Here is a 16,062-nt window from a genome sequence, read left to right on the forward strand (position 1 = left end):
TAAATTTATTATTTTTTTAAAAAAAGGTCTTTTTAAACATCCTTTGGGGAAGGGAACAGTAATAGTTCCCTTATACTGCAAATGAATATACTGCATAGCCTTGTTGGGTTTTTTTGTTTTTGAACTTTTTGAGATCATGGGTCCACTTTCATCATCCACTTTCTTAATTTTTGTTAGCATCTAATCAGAACTCATTGCACTATACTGAGAAGCGATACAACACTTAATCATGCACCTGAATGTCCCACCAGGCAAGATCTCACGGGACGTATCTGTACTACCTGGACATTAAACCAACTCCTATGAGCCAGGATCTTTCCTCATTTTCTCAGCTGTCAGAAGGTACAGCTGGTGGAAAATGCCCAGCCCTCAGTGTCCACGTGTCTAACACCATCATTCGCTATAAGGAGAAACCCACCTGGCTCCAGCTGGCACGGCCAGGGAGTTCTTCCCAGAGCACCTGACCCTGTGGCCTCCTTGGCTGGCCAAGGAGCATGTCTGCCAACTTCAAAGGGACCTTAGACTTACTCATGAGATACTGCAAAGAAAGATGAAATATACAAACCCTTTAGGGCTCCTGCCTCAAATCTAGGGGATTACTTGCTCCTTAATGCGCAAAGTTCTTCACTCCCAGATGGACTAGGCTAGTGTGTGTGTGTGTGTGTGTGTGTGTGTGAGAGAGAGAGAGACAGAGAGACAGAGACAGAGAGACAGAGACAGAGAGACAGAGTATGCGTGTTGTTGCTGATCTGGAGTTTTGTAAAACAGCAAAGCCATGGCATTCTGCTCTTGAGGGGCTCAGAACTTAATGTGCGAAGCTGCTTAGTTGTCTCTCAAGATCCCACATCACTCTTCATTTTAAATCCAAGTTTCCTGGGCAAATCATAGGGAAAGTAGCCTAGCAAACTCTAAGAATTTTATCTAAGAAACCGATTCTTCTAAAAAAGGTAAAGGTGTCCTAGGCTGTACACCTCTCGGGGGCACCATGAGCAGACCACAATGTGAGCAGCCCACCCTGTTAGGTTACATTTGGGTTGGGGTCTAATACAGTCAGGACTGAGCCACTCCTCGGCTTGGTAAACACTCACCTAGGTGGCTTCCCAGAGCTCTCAGTGGGCACTGCATATACCTGGACTGGATTTCTTTACTTCCTTCCTACACGTAAACCCTCACTTCCTCACTTGGCTGTTTGCAGCAAAGGTCTCTGCGAGAGAGGTTTAAGGCAGGCAAGGGAAAGAGGTGAGGTCCCTGGCTTCTCTGCTTACCTCTGAAATAGACTTGACGAATCGGATCCCGTCATTGGCTCCTTTCACCTTGGCCAGGCAGGCACAGAAGTAATCCCAGTAGTCCTTCTTGTTGCCCAGGAGGGTGGCCTTCTCTTTCTGATCAAACTGGGCAGGGAAAGGAGAGTGAGGACGTCCAAACCCACTGCTATTTATCCCACCATTTAAACGATGAATAATGACAGCTTCTTAGTTGCCTGGCACTGGGCAAGGCCCTTTATTGGCATTATTTTTATTTACTGGTGAATGAGGGGGTTTTCGCCCTCAATTTACAGGTGAGGAAACTGAGGCTAGGAGAGGTTAAGTAACTAGCTCAAGGTCATACAACTAGTGAGGTTCAGGAATAACAGGCGCCCAAAGGGACCTCTGTGTATAGAGTTGGGTGGAAGACACCAAAGGTGCTATTAAGACATGGTAAAGAAACTCAAATGAAACGTTTTAAGGGTAACATGAAGAGTGTTAACGATGTCTTGACATAGGGAAATGTGTTAGTGACATTTTATCCGTTACTCAACTCAAGTTTCATTACTGTTTTAATATACATAGAATAAATCCAAATAAATGTCAGCCATGAGCCATTTCAAATCTAAAACCAAAATGGGCTGGAAAAAAAAAGCGCCCTATTAATACTTTCATAATGTAAAACAACAGAACCAGTTGAAAAGGCATGTGACCAAAAAAGAGGGGATATATGTATACATACAGCTGATTCACTTTGCTGTACAGCAGAAACTAACACAACATTGTAAAGTAACTATACTCTAATAAAAATTAAAAAAAAAAAAAGGCACATGAAAGGTGAGCCTTCAATACACTGAGACACCTCGTCCAGTGGGCTCTCATCCTATACACGTTGGTGGGAGGTGACATTGCAAACTTATGGTGTTCAAAATGATAGAGGATATCTTCCTATAACGTAATGTTCTATAGCATTTTTTTATTATAAAAGATTTGCATACATTGTTAGGACAACTGGATAAAACAAAAAAGAAAAGAAAAAATTATAATGCCTACACCATCACCCTAAGATAACTTCTGTTATCATATTGGTCCATTTCCTTCCTGCCTATTGTAGTTGCCTGTATTTTTCCACATCTGCAGAGTTCTCTAGATCTGTGCTTCTTGAACCAAGCAGATATAAGCATTACACTGTAAACATGTTAAAAGAAAACTTCCTGAGCTGACCTCAGAGATCCTGATTCAGCACGTCAAGGTGGGGACCAAGAGTGCACTTCTAACCGGTTCCCAGGTGATGCCGATGCTGCTGGTCTATGGACCACACTTTGAGGAGCGAGGCTCTAAAACAGGGGCCTCTGGATAATCTTCAGAGGGTCCGCATACTCCTAGAAAATGTGTGATTGCATGTGTATGCATGTGTTTGGGGAGAGATTCCATAGCTTTCACCGGACTGCCAAAGGGGTACGTGACTCCCCCAAAGTTAAGATCCCTGCTATACAGAGAGACCTTGTGACCTGCATTAAGATGACCTAAATCTCTGAAGAATGTTCTCGATTCCCAAAACCATCCTGAGGGGCAACATTCTGATTCCTCAGAGGATCACACTTGGAGGCTGGGGATGGCTCTGACCTTCAGTCTAACCAGGAGGGCTCAACGGCTGCACTGAGCTTTCAGAGCTGCGTCCTGAATGTTGATGAAGAAGCCAAGAGGGAGACAAGAGACAATAGAGCAGAAATCAACACATGACAGGAGTCACTTACTTGAAGGAGATACTCAAGTTTATATGAAAACTTATGCAAGCTGGTGCTGTCATCTGTGACGGGTTCCCCTGCTTCCTTAAATTCTCTGCTTAGCTCTGTCACAGCATCTTTAAGACAACAAACAGGAGCATGTCACCAGATGGAGACTGGCCTCCGAGAGAGCAGCGGGATGGCCCCGGGGAGCAGCAGGCCTGAGTGGCCCATGATGGCAAAGCACCGTGCACACGTGGAGCACTACATAAACATCCATGGGCGGGAACTCCAAGTCAGAAGGCGCTAGGATGTCCTGAGAGCCCACAGGTACTTCACAACAGCTCACTGACTGGGCACATTTCTTGGTCATCCCTGTAGGCCCACCACGTAGGCCTTATCATTTGCGAGTAGTATTTCGTCAAAAATGTCTGCTGTGTGGATAAATCATACAGCAGTCCCCTAATACTGACTTCCTGAGAGCTTTATCCTCTACTCCAGCCATGTTTCTTGGTCTTCACTGTAACCCCACTGCTCGGTACAGTTAAGTCCAGGTTTCCAGAGGACCCAGAATATGCAGAGGTCATGACGACAATGCCAAGAATGACACCACCACCTGCTTCTGTTAACTGAGTACTGGCTAGGCACCAGGCCTCTGCGTGTTTTTCTCATTCAATAGAGCACGGTGAGGCAGGAATTGCTTTATTTCAACAAATCTAAGATGCAACTGATTTTAAGATGATCCCAAATCCAGAGCTGTTAAAATGTGAAAAAAATTTCTACCGTAAATGCACGGTAGAATTGATGAAAGCTGGCATTATCATCCCCACTTTACAGACGAGGAACTCACGGAGAGGTCAGAGCCAAAGATCACGGGTGGCAAACAGCGGAGCTGAAATGAGAACCCTGGTTTTCTCAGGGGCTCTCTGACCCCAGAGCTCACCTCTTAACTTCTAAGACGATTTACCTCCCAGTGTAGAAAAAGAGGAAAAACCCCTTTGACTCTCACTCACAGCCCTGCCGTGGGACAGAGGGACCGTGAGAAGTTGCGTCTGGTTTAGACACTGAGAAAGATGTCCCCAGCCGAGATGGCTGGGACATGCTGCACAAAGCCACCTCCTCTGACAATTCTTGAAAGAAAAGGAACCCCTAGCCACTGCTCTCAAACACCATGGTTAGAAAGCAGACCTGCCAGGACTGCAGCTGAGCCTGAGCTGCTAAAAGTTAATCAACACTGACTCCTCAAGCAAAGCTCAGCAAACGGCGAAGACATGTTCTTGGGACTGAGTCTCACAACAAGTGACTGTGGTCTGGTGTGTCCTACTAGAAGTGTCTGCTGTGGCGGCACTGACAGCCGGCAGCCAGGGACCAGGAAAGACACACAGCCTTCCTCCCCCACCCTCAGGCTGGGGTAAAGCTCATAACCTGACCTGGGAACTCCTGAAATTTTGAAAGAAGGAGCCTTGGACGTGGAATATGAAATTTCCAGCTCTAATCTCTGATAATTACCAACAGATGAAAAGAAAGGGTCTTGAGAAAGTGTGGTGCCTTTTAAAAATTCCCACCAAAGTGCTCTGAGGGCTGGTTATAGGACGTTGAGATGGCCTTGGGATGTGGGGCATGACAGACGAGGATAGCACATGGGGTGGGAAAGGGCAACTGAACAAATTCTGATGCCTGTCCTCCTCCCTGGATCAGGAGCTCTGCCATGGGCTCCTCTCTTCCCTCCAATAAGGACCTCTGGGTCCCAGACTCATCCTTGAGAACCAGAGACTAAAACAGAGAGAAGATGGCTTACTTTGTGGAGAAACCTCTGAAGACCAGGGGCAAACTCAGATCTGCAGGGACTGTCATTTTACTTTCTGTGTGTATGTGTGTGCATGTGTGTGTGTGTGTGTATAGATTTAAAAAGAAAAAAGCCATCTCCCACATTTTAGTTGGATGTAGACTGGTGTGGTTAAGAGCACAGACCCTGGCACCAGGTGTGTGTGCAAACCCAGGCTCTGCCTGACTGGATGTGTGACCGTAGGCAAGTCACTTAACCTCTCTGTGCCTGTTTCCACATCTGCAAAATGGGAATAATAATGGTCCCTGCCTCACAGGACCAAACGTGAGGACTCAATGAGCTATTATTATCTGTGAGACTCGTGCCTGGCACACATGAAATGCCATGAAGGCCCAAAATACTACATAAACAGGAGATACACCTGAGAAAGTGATTTTTATCTCATCGATATTTGCCTTCACAATGAAGACTGTTGTGGCCTCAACTAACCTGGGTATGAGAGACTGCAGTCGGTTATCACTGTGTCTGAGCAGTTAGGAACCTGCACCTTGAGTCTGTCAGGAGAGTGTCACTGGGGTCCCCATGACACGGAGGAAGGAGTCAGCTTCAGACTGTGTTGTAGCAAATGTGCTGGTGCTCCAGAGAGGCTTACAAGACCTGCCCTGGTGATTCATGCGGGACGGAAAACTTGCCAAAATTCTCCCCTTGGGACGTCACCTGAAAGGGTGAACCTGGGCCCTGGACTCCACAGCCAGTACAGAACACAGCGGGCTCCTCCCGAGCCTGCTCTCTGCACACGCACCCCCGCCTGCCTTGCCTTTGTCCAGTGAGCCAAGGCCCACAAGTCTCTCTCATTGGGCAACGTTGAGCTCAGGGAAGTCTGGGGGGCAGCAGGCCCAGAACTGGAGTGAGTCCCACCCGGAACCAGGTGGAAGAGCAAAACAAGCAAGATGGGTGTCTCATCTTCCTGCTTAGAAGAAGGCAGAATATCTCTGCAAATGAGCCAATTCCGCCGTCTCCCAGAGACTCACAATTCAAAGACTTAACGGGTGGTTTGAAAACACAAACACACACACACAGAAATCAGACCCAGACCCAGAAAGAGGTATTTGATTTTGTTTACAAAGTGCCTTTACAGTGCCTGAGAGGAGGGCCAGGCAAGGTCTCCCAGCCTTAACAGGGCGGACATCTGAGCCCCAAATATTTCAATATGATGTGTCCCGAGGGCTCCGATTACTCTCGGTGTAAACACAGATCACAGGGCTAATTTCAGCTGGCAACAGCAAAAGCACAGTCACAGCTCTCTCAACACCAAGCTCGGTGTGCCCTGCAGCCAAGCCGTACCTTGCAAATCGCGGATGATTCTCTGCAGCTGGCTCTCCACGCTGGTGGACGCCATGGTAACCGGGACCGTCAGGGGCCGCCTTTCCTGGCTGTGGGCCTCCTGCCTGGGGCCGCTCAGCAGTGGTCAGACGCCGAGGTGGCACCTGCACAGGAGCGGTCACAGACACAGTTTAAAGACAGTAGTAGAGGCACACTGCTCTGGGCACAAAGTCGCCCCATCTGGGCATCTTCCCTCAATGGGAAGGGCTTGACCTTTCTGTGTGGGCCTTGCTCTGTGGGCATTCTCTGATACACTTATGTTCAGACACAGGGACCTGGTTGGGAGCTTCAAAAGAAGCAAGATCAACTAAATAGCATGACCTATTCTTTCTGAGCTCCCCTCCTAGTCTGCCCTTAGGCAGGCCTGCCGCACTTTCCACCTTTAAAAACGCTTCCCAGTGGCTCCCCCCACCCCGCTACACCAAGGCCAGAACTAGTCCAACCCCGCTCACTGACCTGCTAAGCCTAAGGTGCCACCACACCAAATCGGCCATCTCCTCCAGGCCGGGCCCTCCCCCCTCCCCAGGCAGCGGTGGAGGCCTGAGGCTGAGGACACGTACCCTAAGGGCTTCCGGACCAAGGAGAGCCTGGCTTGCCTCTCAGGGAGGTCTGCAGCCTCCAGCCACCAGAGTCCCGCTCGGCTTGGGAGGGCAGACACCAGGGGCCGTCAGGGGCCTGCGCAGCCCTCAGGACCAGTCAAGGGCAGTCTCTATTTTAAGCTCGGTTACAGTTCTCTCACGGCTGGTGAGTCCCGAGTTACCATCGCTACTTGGGCAGCTGCTGAAGTGATTTAAGGACACAGAGGTGGCTGGAGACCAACAAAGAGGAGGAGATACGAGCAGCAACGGAAGGAGGTCTGGACACGCACTTGGACACCACCATATTCTCCCTTCAGAACCTCTAACCCTTTCCTTAGATGTCTGCTGCAAAGGCGTAACATTTGCTGGCAAAAGCAGTTGGCAAGACTAGAGGTGGCCTTAGTAGCCACCCCTAGACGAGGGCCTGCTGCGCACTGGGCCTGTTAGGTGCTTTACACACTCACTCATTTTAATTCTCAGCAGCACCCTGGGAGATAGATAACGTACAAGGGAGAAACTGGCATACAGAGAAGCTGTGTAACTTGTCTAAGGCCCCGGGCCAGTAGGGAGGGGAATCGTGATGTGAACTCTGGTCAGTCTGAATTCAACCCCTTTGGCTCTACAACGGAGCCACTGTCACTACAGCAAATGTCAACCACTTCCACTGGCTTCTAGGAACTGCCCGGAACTCCAGCGCCTCTCAAATGTGCCACCACCTTGAGTGTTTCAAACATGAACTGGTCCTCACTCTCCCACCACGCTCTTCGCCCTACTGCTCTAGGAGACAAGGCAAGAAGATCCAGGGGGAGAAATGGTCGCCAACCTCAAGTTCCTCCAAATATTTACACAAGCATTCCAGGTCAGCCTGAGGCCTGGGGAGGGCCTGTCATGGCGCAGATATGCCAAGGCCTGTTTTTAACTCACAAGCCAGTGCAGCTGTGAGTCAGTGAAAACAAGGCCCAAATAGGGCTTCTCCAGCCTAGGAGGAACTAGACAGGTACATACCTGTACCACACTCCCAGTAATTCGTGACATGGAGCGCCAGAGAGCCAGGGCATCCACAAAGACTCCGCCCAAGTCCCTAGCAAGTGCTGGCACCTGCCATCACAGACACCAAACCGAGGGTGGGTGTGATTTACCAGAAGCCAGCCTGCCCATCCCTGGGCGGCTCTCTAGGTCAGCTGCTGAACACAGAGCCTGAGCAGGGACCAGCCAGGGCCCTAGAGAGCAGGAGCCCAGGATGGGCCAGACTTCTGCAGAGGCTCTGCTGCCTGGGCAGACACTTGGCTCCTCCCCCAGCGAGGAGGAGAGGACCAAGGATCATCACTGTCAATGCACAGCTGTCCCGGCACCACACGGTCAAGTGCAGCCTGGGGATACTGGGGCAACAAGGCACCATCCAGCCCTGGAGGAGCTCGGCTGTGCACCAAGAAGACAGACAGAAAAGCATCCAGATATGCGGATATGGCAGAAGAGGTCCATGCAGAGACATGAATAAAAAGTTATGGGTACTCAGCAAGGAGAGGGAATGAACCAGGGATACACACAACAAATGATGTTTGCCGAGTGAAAGAAGCCAGACTGAAAAGCTACCTACTTTATGATTCCATCTGCATCCTGTTCTTACAAAGGCAAAACACTGGGGGGGGAATCAGATCCATGGGTGCCAGGAGCTGAGGGGGAAGGGAGGGTTTGACTACAAGAGAGTATGCAGAAATTTTGCTGGGCAACTCTACTCTGTGTCGTGATTATGGTGTTGGTTACATGACTGTATATATTTGACAAATATATATTTGTCAAAACTCACATACTGTACATCTTATCTCAGCAAACAAAAGAGCAGCATTGGTATGAATTTAGCAAGATGCAATGGGACCTGAGGAAGGGAACTTTCCTTCTGCTGGGGGAAGGGAGAGGATGGTGGACACTCTCAGTAATGGCAACTTAGTTGGGTGATGAACAGGACGTCATTGAAGAGACCTGAGGAGGAAAGGGCACCAGGGTGGAGGGCACAGCAGGTGTAGAGGCTGTTTGTCTACCTGCACTCCCCTTATTTGACTATGGTCACCAGAGAGCTTTGTACCTTCGGGAAGAAATAATCTTGTAAGAAGATAACCTATACCCCATGAGTCCACTGGGTCTCTGTGTATACTTACTTAAAACTAGGCTGAGACTCGCAAATGACAGAGAGGGCGGAGCCTGGAAAGGAAGCACTAACGACAACAGATTCTTAGTCATCCAGGCTCTGGCTGGGACAACGCATGAACTATAAGACCAGCTGGATTTCCTAGAAACCAGCCCTCTTTGGAGCCTGGCACAAGGGCAATAGTGTCTGTAAACCAAACTGGCATCTTGGAATGACGAGCCTGAACAGGTAGAAACATGCTCCTTCAAGACTTCTTGGCACTTTGGTGAAGCCGCAAGTGTCAGCCCAAGCCCAGGAGGCCTTCTCCGCCTGAGCCTCGGAGTGCCTCCCTCCGCTGAGGCCAAGTTCCCAGGCCACGGGGTGAGCTGTGCCCAACCACTGATTACACAAGTTGATTTTCCAAAGACCCTCTGCCTCACCACCAAGATGAGCCCTGAGAAACCGCTGCTGGGCCTATAGGGCACAGTGACTACACAGTGACCCACCACAGCTGTGGGTCACCACCTCACAGGTTTTCAGGAAGCAAATGGTCACCACAGGAATGCTATTTTCATGGACTTGAAAGAATGACTCTTCGCATTCTGGCCTCCCTTTTCCTGGGCCTGAGGTTATTATTAAACTTCAAAAGACACAGAATGGGGCACAGTCTCTCTCCACTCCTTGGTCAACTTCCTTGTGTCTCTAGATAAGCCTGCCCTTTGGTTTAGGGATGAGATATTTTTTACTCACAACACTTCTGACACCAAATGTGCGGCTTTTTCCCCCACACCGATATCCAGTTGACACTAATGGGTGTCCTACAATTCAATTCAATTCTTTTTCTTTTGGGCCATGCCACAGGGCTTGCGGGATCTTAGTTCCCCGACCAGGGATTGAACCCGCGCCCTCGGCAGTGAAAGCGTGGAGCCCTAACCATTGGACCACCAGGGAAGTCTCTCAATTCAATTATAACTCTAACTACCTGAAGCCAGTGCAGACCCCATAGGTTAAAGGCTCAGTCCACAAGACTGCCCCGGCTTCAGACACCAGTCACAGGTCCCAGTACCTGTCACTACCTGTACCTCTGACCAACCAGCTATAAACTGGGGTTCCCAAAATCCCCATCTCAGGTTCTATAATTTGCTAGAACGGCTCACAAAACTTGGGGAAACATTTTACTATAACTGGTTTATTTTAAAGGACACAATTCAGCAACAGTGAAATGCAAGAGATGCAAGATAAGGGGGGTGGGGTGGGAGCTTCCATGCGCTCAGAGCTCTGTGCCCTCCAGTACTTCAATGTGTCATCAGCACAGTATTTCTCAGAATCCTGTCATCTGAGGTTTTTACGGAGGTTTCATTACATAGGCATGACTGATTAAATCACTGGCCACTGGCCATTTATGCCACCTTCAGCCCCTCTCCACTCCCCAGAGGGGTCTAAGGGTGGGGCTGAAAGTCCTCTGGCAACCAGCCCTCAGGCAGAAGCTATCTATCCAGGGGCCCATGAAGAGTCATCTTAGTAGCATATGGTTATGCTTATGGTTGAAAGGGTTTTGCTATGAATAACAAAAGACACTCCTATTACTCAGGAAATTCCAAGAGTTTGGGAAGCTCTGTGCCAGGAACCAGGGTAAGAGATCAAATATATATTTCCTATTATATTACGGGAATCACAGACTTCTGGCATGGACCAGTGCGATCCTGACCTCTACAACCCATTGGCAACCTGCTCTCCTAACTCAGGAGACACTCCACACCGCCATGGGCTCCAGGACTCCAGCGCCTTGCAAGGCCCCCAAAGTGCAAATCACCTCCATCAACCCAGGGTCCTTGTTGCATGACATTGTGAACACCTCCATCACTGTCTCTAGCAAGCTCTTTCAAATACCAGAGAAATTCATTTTATAAAATTTGGGGGAACACTGGATTCTCTTGCCAACAACTCAAAATTATGTTTAAGCTTATCCAGAATGTCTGAAAACATCCAATCTTCTGATAAAGAGGAAAAGGGACTAAACGCGTTTTTAAAAATTCTTATTTATTACTTGGTACTGTTACCTGGGTTCCTCGTCACAGCCTATGTATTATTTTAGAGGTAAAGGATCTTCCCTGACCTCCAAATTCCTCCCATACCTGCCTAGATGTGCCTTAAACAACAGAGACGGCAGTTCAGTCCCAAATTAAGATACGAAGACGCTGACTCATGGAAACTTCTTTACACTATGGTACAAATGACTAATACTCATGATGTTGCCCCCAAACTGGCTCTGGCAGGAGAAACACAGTGCCAGCTGAAATTGCCACTTGCCATCTGCCTCTACAAGGATTAAGCCACTGCGGCCATTGACCTTCAAGACATCCTGAAAGGAGTTCAGGGTGGAGATCAGGAATGAGGCACTCTGTGCTCTGGGAAAAACTGGCAGAACAAGCCTTCCGATAGTTCGACATTTTCAGGAGAAGATTTTACGAGCCTAAATTCTTCCATCTTCTCATATACAGAAAAGCACTCAAATCATTAACAGTGACATCTGCTCCTCGTGACTAGCAGCAAGCCTTGCCACAATGTGTGACTGACTGCATGCACCCCCTTCACTAAAACCATATATACTGACCTTCCCCCCCTTAACAAAACTTAACCCACGGCTCTCATGTTGTGTATTTTTTTTTTCAGTTGACAACAGCATCTGAGTAGCCACATAAGGAAAGAAGGATCAGAAGGGGAGGAGGAGGTCTGGGGCATAGAAGACAACCCTGCCCTGCCTGCCAAATTTGCCATACTTGCTCCCAACACAACAGCTAAGACATGACCCAGAGAGGGCACCATACAGTCGGCTCCTCCCCGACTCCCAAACAAGCTGGGGCATACACGTTGTCAACTCCACCCTGACTGGGAAAGAATGTTAACAAGGACAGTTCAGACCAGTCAAAAGCAGGAAGCCTTGCCGAAGAGTCCATTGCCTCGGCCTGGTTCAGCACACCCAACAGCATCTATCTAGTTACCACCTATGGAAAGGGGGCACTTGGCTGGTACCTGCAGCTGTGAAGGCCTGGAGGTCCTGGGGCTCAGTGCTGAAACGGTCAGTGGTCAGGCAGACTGCCCTCACCAGAGCTTCTAGATGGTGCCCAGGAGAGTGCTCAAGAGTTTATCAGAGGCCAGCTCAGAGGCCAAGATTTCAGCACACGTGAACAAAGGCTCATTAGGCGACACAATTATAATTAAAGACCTATAATTAAAGGGCTGACCAACTGCAGGCCTGGGTCATCTCGCCCAAACCACTCCTTGCTTGTAATCTTCTCTTTCTTAAAGGGAATGAAGACTTGAGACTTTGCCATCACTTCTTGAAACTTCTCTTGGCCCCCTCCCTCCCACCAACAATTCCAGGTCTCTTGGTCACTCCCCCTGGAACATACACAAAACTGGCACCGATTCCAGTCTGCTGACCCAGGAAAGCAGGGTCAAGAGGGATTTGTGGTTGTGCGGTGTTGCTTCTGGGCTTGGAGAAAGCTATCTTTTTTACGAAGGTGGGCAGTTGCTCAGGAAGGAGCCACATATCCACATTTGGGGGTGCAGGGCGGAGGTCTTGCCACTGGAAATCCCAGAGAAAACATCCAGGAAGCAATGGGCAAGGAAAGTGTCTTCTCTTCTCTCAATCACAGCTGAGTCCTGCCAAGCTGGACCCTATTCAGAATGCAGAATCAGATTCATCTTGTGAAATTTCCATTCCCTATCATGTAACAAATAATGCGATAAAGATTATGCCATGATTGGGTGAGCCCCATGGTACATTTAGTTCAAAGTACTGACCTCTTCCTACTGTGTGTGTGTGTGTGTGTGTGTGTGTGTGTGTGTGTGTTTTCAGATACAGTGGAGAGAGGTTACCCTTTACCTTCCTCCACAGAGGAGGTGTGCAAGGAGAAGAACAGACATTCTCGGTGGTTAACTTTGGCTGAGGCTTCTAGGCCCTGCTCCTGACCCAGGCTGTAGATGCCCTGGAAAAAGCACCTGGGGCTACAGTTCCTTCCAGCTCCACATTAAGCCGCCACCTCTGGTTCAGTTGCCAGCCCACCCTGGACCTCTTACAGGGATCCTCCTCTTGGCCTAGCCCTCTGCAGACTGATGGCTTGCTTGGAATGCTTTTTCCCTTCAGGATTTTCTTCTGGATTCCAAGGGCTCCCCTAACTCGGTTTTCTGCCCCAGGCCAAGGGTGTAGTACCCCAGGCTCCTGAGATGGTTAGCCGGACCTGCCCTTGGGCTCTGAAACCAGCCACACTGCCACAGGACTATACCCAGACCACAGACTCTCCTTAAGTCTGTCCTCCGAAACACACCGGCACGCACATCCTCATCCCTGTGAGGAGGATCTGACCCAACTAGAAACAGACACCTGGTTTCTTTCAAATGCCACAGAGAACAGCAAGGACCACCGGCGGCCACTAAAACCACCAGGCTGACTGGCTCCAAAGTGAGGAAGAGGGAGAAACACCTCCTGCCCAAATCAGCACAGTTCTGTCATCCTCATCCTGTAAAAGCCAGGGAGCCCATGCACTCTGAGGCCGAAGCTCTTATGAGGACAGTACAGTAACACATCGAAGAACAGCATGATAAACAGAGACCCATGGAAACAGTTCCAAACCCACCCTACTGATTGATTTAGGTGTTCAAACAGAGGCTATTAAACCAACCAAAAGCTTAAAAAAAAATCTGGCATTGAGATCACAAACAGGAAATATTGTTTATCTTTTGAGCAACACAATGACATCCATCCACTAGGTGAACAGATGTTCACAAGGCCAAACTCGAATCATCTCTGCTCACAGGCGGCCTCTGGTTAACGAATCTTACCTGCTCTGCTGCCTGGGCTGGCTAGTGAATGTGGCTCCAGACTTTGAGTTCCTATCAGTGATTTTCACCATGACACCACAGCTAGACAATACGCTTCCTCTGCCTCAGGTTTAAAGACACTTTGGTTTTGAGTCACCAAAGCTGTCCTTGGAATCACCAGAAAATGCAGGTTACCCATTAGCCAAGCCTCTCCCCTAAAGGGAAGACGGGGACTGCCATTCTTGAGTGCCTATTGTATGTTCTAGAGGCAGCAGCCCACAGTCTCAGTGACCAACATGGGACAAAGTTACCAACTGCTCTGATCTTGTGCTGTTTTGGGTGGTTCCTCTTGTCACAAACATCTGTGGGGGCCATTCCATCCCAGAAGGACCAGGTTAAAAGCATGGCTCCTGAACCCATGCTGGTGTCCCAAAACCAGTCACAAGGAGCAAAGACCATCCAAAGAGTAGCTAGAGGATCGACTCTAAAGCAACACAAAAATAACTGGAGTAAAATATTAACTGTAGAATCTAACAGGTGGGTATATGTTCTCTATACAATTCTTTCAATGATTCTGTATGTTTGTTTTCCCAAATTAAAAACTAAATGAAGCATTACGCAAAGAACACTTTTAACAGAAACAGAAAATCTTTTTCCTACAGCCTTTTCACGTTCTTTTAATCAAAGAAGGCCCTGTCCCATCACTGAGACAATTAACTCTGATTTCCAGGGTGATTAATAATAACGGCTCAAAACTGGTACAGGGCATTCAATAATTTCTGAACAGGAGCTCTCAAGGGAGGGAGGGTCAAGTGGAATCTACTCAACATGGGCCCACTTCAGAGGGGTGGGAGCCACTGAAAGCAGAACCTCAGCGTGACAGCTCTTCCCCAGCTACAATACCCAGCACCCCGCATTAGGCAGATGGCAGGGTAGTTAAGCTTGCTACAGAGCACAAGGCTGGAAGTGGCAGGAGAGCAGTGAGCAGATTAACGCCTGATCCTCTGCCCTCAAAGAGCCCCTGACCCATTTCTCTGTTGGGAAAGGAAACTGCTGTGGTAAGACAGGCAGAGGGACAGAGAGGCTGCGGCCAACACCGGTAGTTTCAAAGAGTGCTCTATTTTGCTCTGGAGGGGGGCAGCGGATGGAACTGTGAAGAGTGACAAGGGGCATCAGATGACACAAGTGCACTATCTGGGAGCCACGTGGTTAAGGTGTCAACCACACATGCTTTTCTGAGGAAAAGTAAAATTCAGCCCTCCCCTTACACCCTCCGGCCTAGGTTCTTCATATCACGGACCCTAGCCGAAGTCCGGTGCAGCCACACCACAATCCAAAAATCCACAGGTGTTTCAGGAACAATCACCTGGGGGCTATCTCGAAACCCTACACCAAAGCACAAGAGACACTGGGTAAAGAGAATGGGCCATGGCCTGGGGATGGCCCAGGATGAACAAACCGTCCCCTTACGAGAGGGGAGAGACCCGGGCAAAGTTAAGTCTTGGAGTTTTGCAAAGTTAAGGTCTGGGCTGTCCCGGCCCAGCTGAGCCAGGAAATACGCCTCTTCAGGTTATCGGCTTCTTGGACAATGCAAGCAGAAACTCGGGGACCTGTCCCTCCTGTGCTTAAAGACTCCAAGGCTTGTTCTGAGACCACACATGTGGGATCCTTGGCCGTCGGGTGTTTTGGAACTGGTGTTTGGGCGGAGGGGGGAGGGGGGCTGTCTGTCTTTCTAACTGATTACCAGAGGCAGCCTGGGTTCCAGGGTCAGATTCACCGGCCCTAGGTGCTTCCTAGGCCCGCTGGGCAAGGGCAAGGGCATTGGGCAAGGGCTCCGGCGGAGTCTGTGGGACACCCGGCATAAGGGCGGAGGCGGTAAGGGCAACAGGTGACAAGCCGCGCCTGGAGGGAAGTTCTCCGCTCCGGAGACGACAGCAACTAGAGGTGCCCCATGAGTCCGGACGGCCATCCGCAGCACTTACGCGCTCGTGGGTCCACGCTGGGACAGAACCGAAACTTTCTGCTGCCAAGCGGAAGAGTACGAGAGCGCGGTGTCGGCGGCCATGATACGCAGACCCCTCCGCAGACTGGCTCAGACTACAACTTCCAGCATGCTCCACAGGGCCTCTGTCTACAACTCCCATCGGACCGCACGGACAGAGTACGGACTACAACTCCCGGCATGCTCCGCAGAACTTGCTCACAACGCCCACTGGTTCCATGGCGGCAGCCGGCTTTAAATTAACCCTTGCAATCCCTGGGAGCACGTGTGTCCACAAATCGTATGTCTGGGATCCTGAAAGCAGTGCTGTCCACGTGTGGCTTTTGAGAACTTGAAATGTGACTAGTTTGAGTTGAATTGTACATGTGCTGTAAGTGCAAAATACACCTGAGT

General features: G+C 49.4%; 1 protein-coding gene across 5 annotated transcripts in view; it reads right to left on the bottom strand.

Annotated features, from left to right (window-relative positions):
• FYCO1 (FYVE and coiled-coil domain autophagy adaptor 1) overlaps positions 1-15,778 on the bottom strand; it is an 82,827-nt gene extending 67,049 nt beyond the window's left edge. For 4 of the 5 annotated variants that reach the window (XM_027097008.1, XM_027097009.1, XM_027097010.1 and 1 more), the window contains exons 1-4: positions 15,650-15,778; positions 6,102-6,244; positions 3,002-3,108; positions 1,266-1,391 (exon numbers count right to left, since the gene is read on the bottom strand). In XM_027097008.1, the coding sequence (XP_026952809.1) occupies positions 1,266-1,391; positions 3,002-3,108; positions 6,102-6,156 (288 nt within the window). In that variant the 5' untranslated portion in view covers positions 6,157-6,244; positions 15,650-15,778. The remainder of the gene's footprint in view (positions 1-1,265; positions 1,392-3,001; positions 3,109-6,101; positions 6,245-15,649) is intronic. The other variant, XM_027097011.1, reaches the window with a different exon arrangement.
• Between the last annotated feature and the right edge of the window lie 284 nt (positions 15,779-16,062).

Source organism: Aethalodelphis obliquidens, unplaced genomic scaffold, assembly GCF_003676395.1.
Source record: "Aethalodelphis obliquidens isolate GAN/ISIS:26980383/991018 unplaced genomic scaffold, ASM367639v1 scaffold111, whole genome shotgun sequence".
NCBI lineage: Eukaryota > Metazoa > Chordata > Mammalia > Artiodactyla > Delphinidae > Aethalodelphis > Aethalodelphis obliquidens.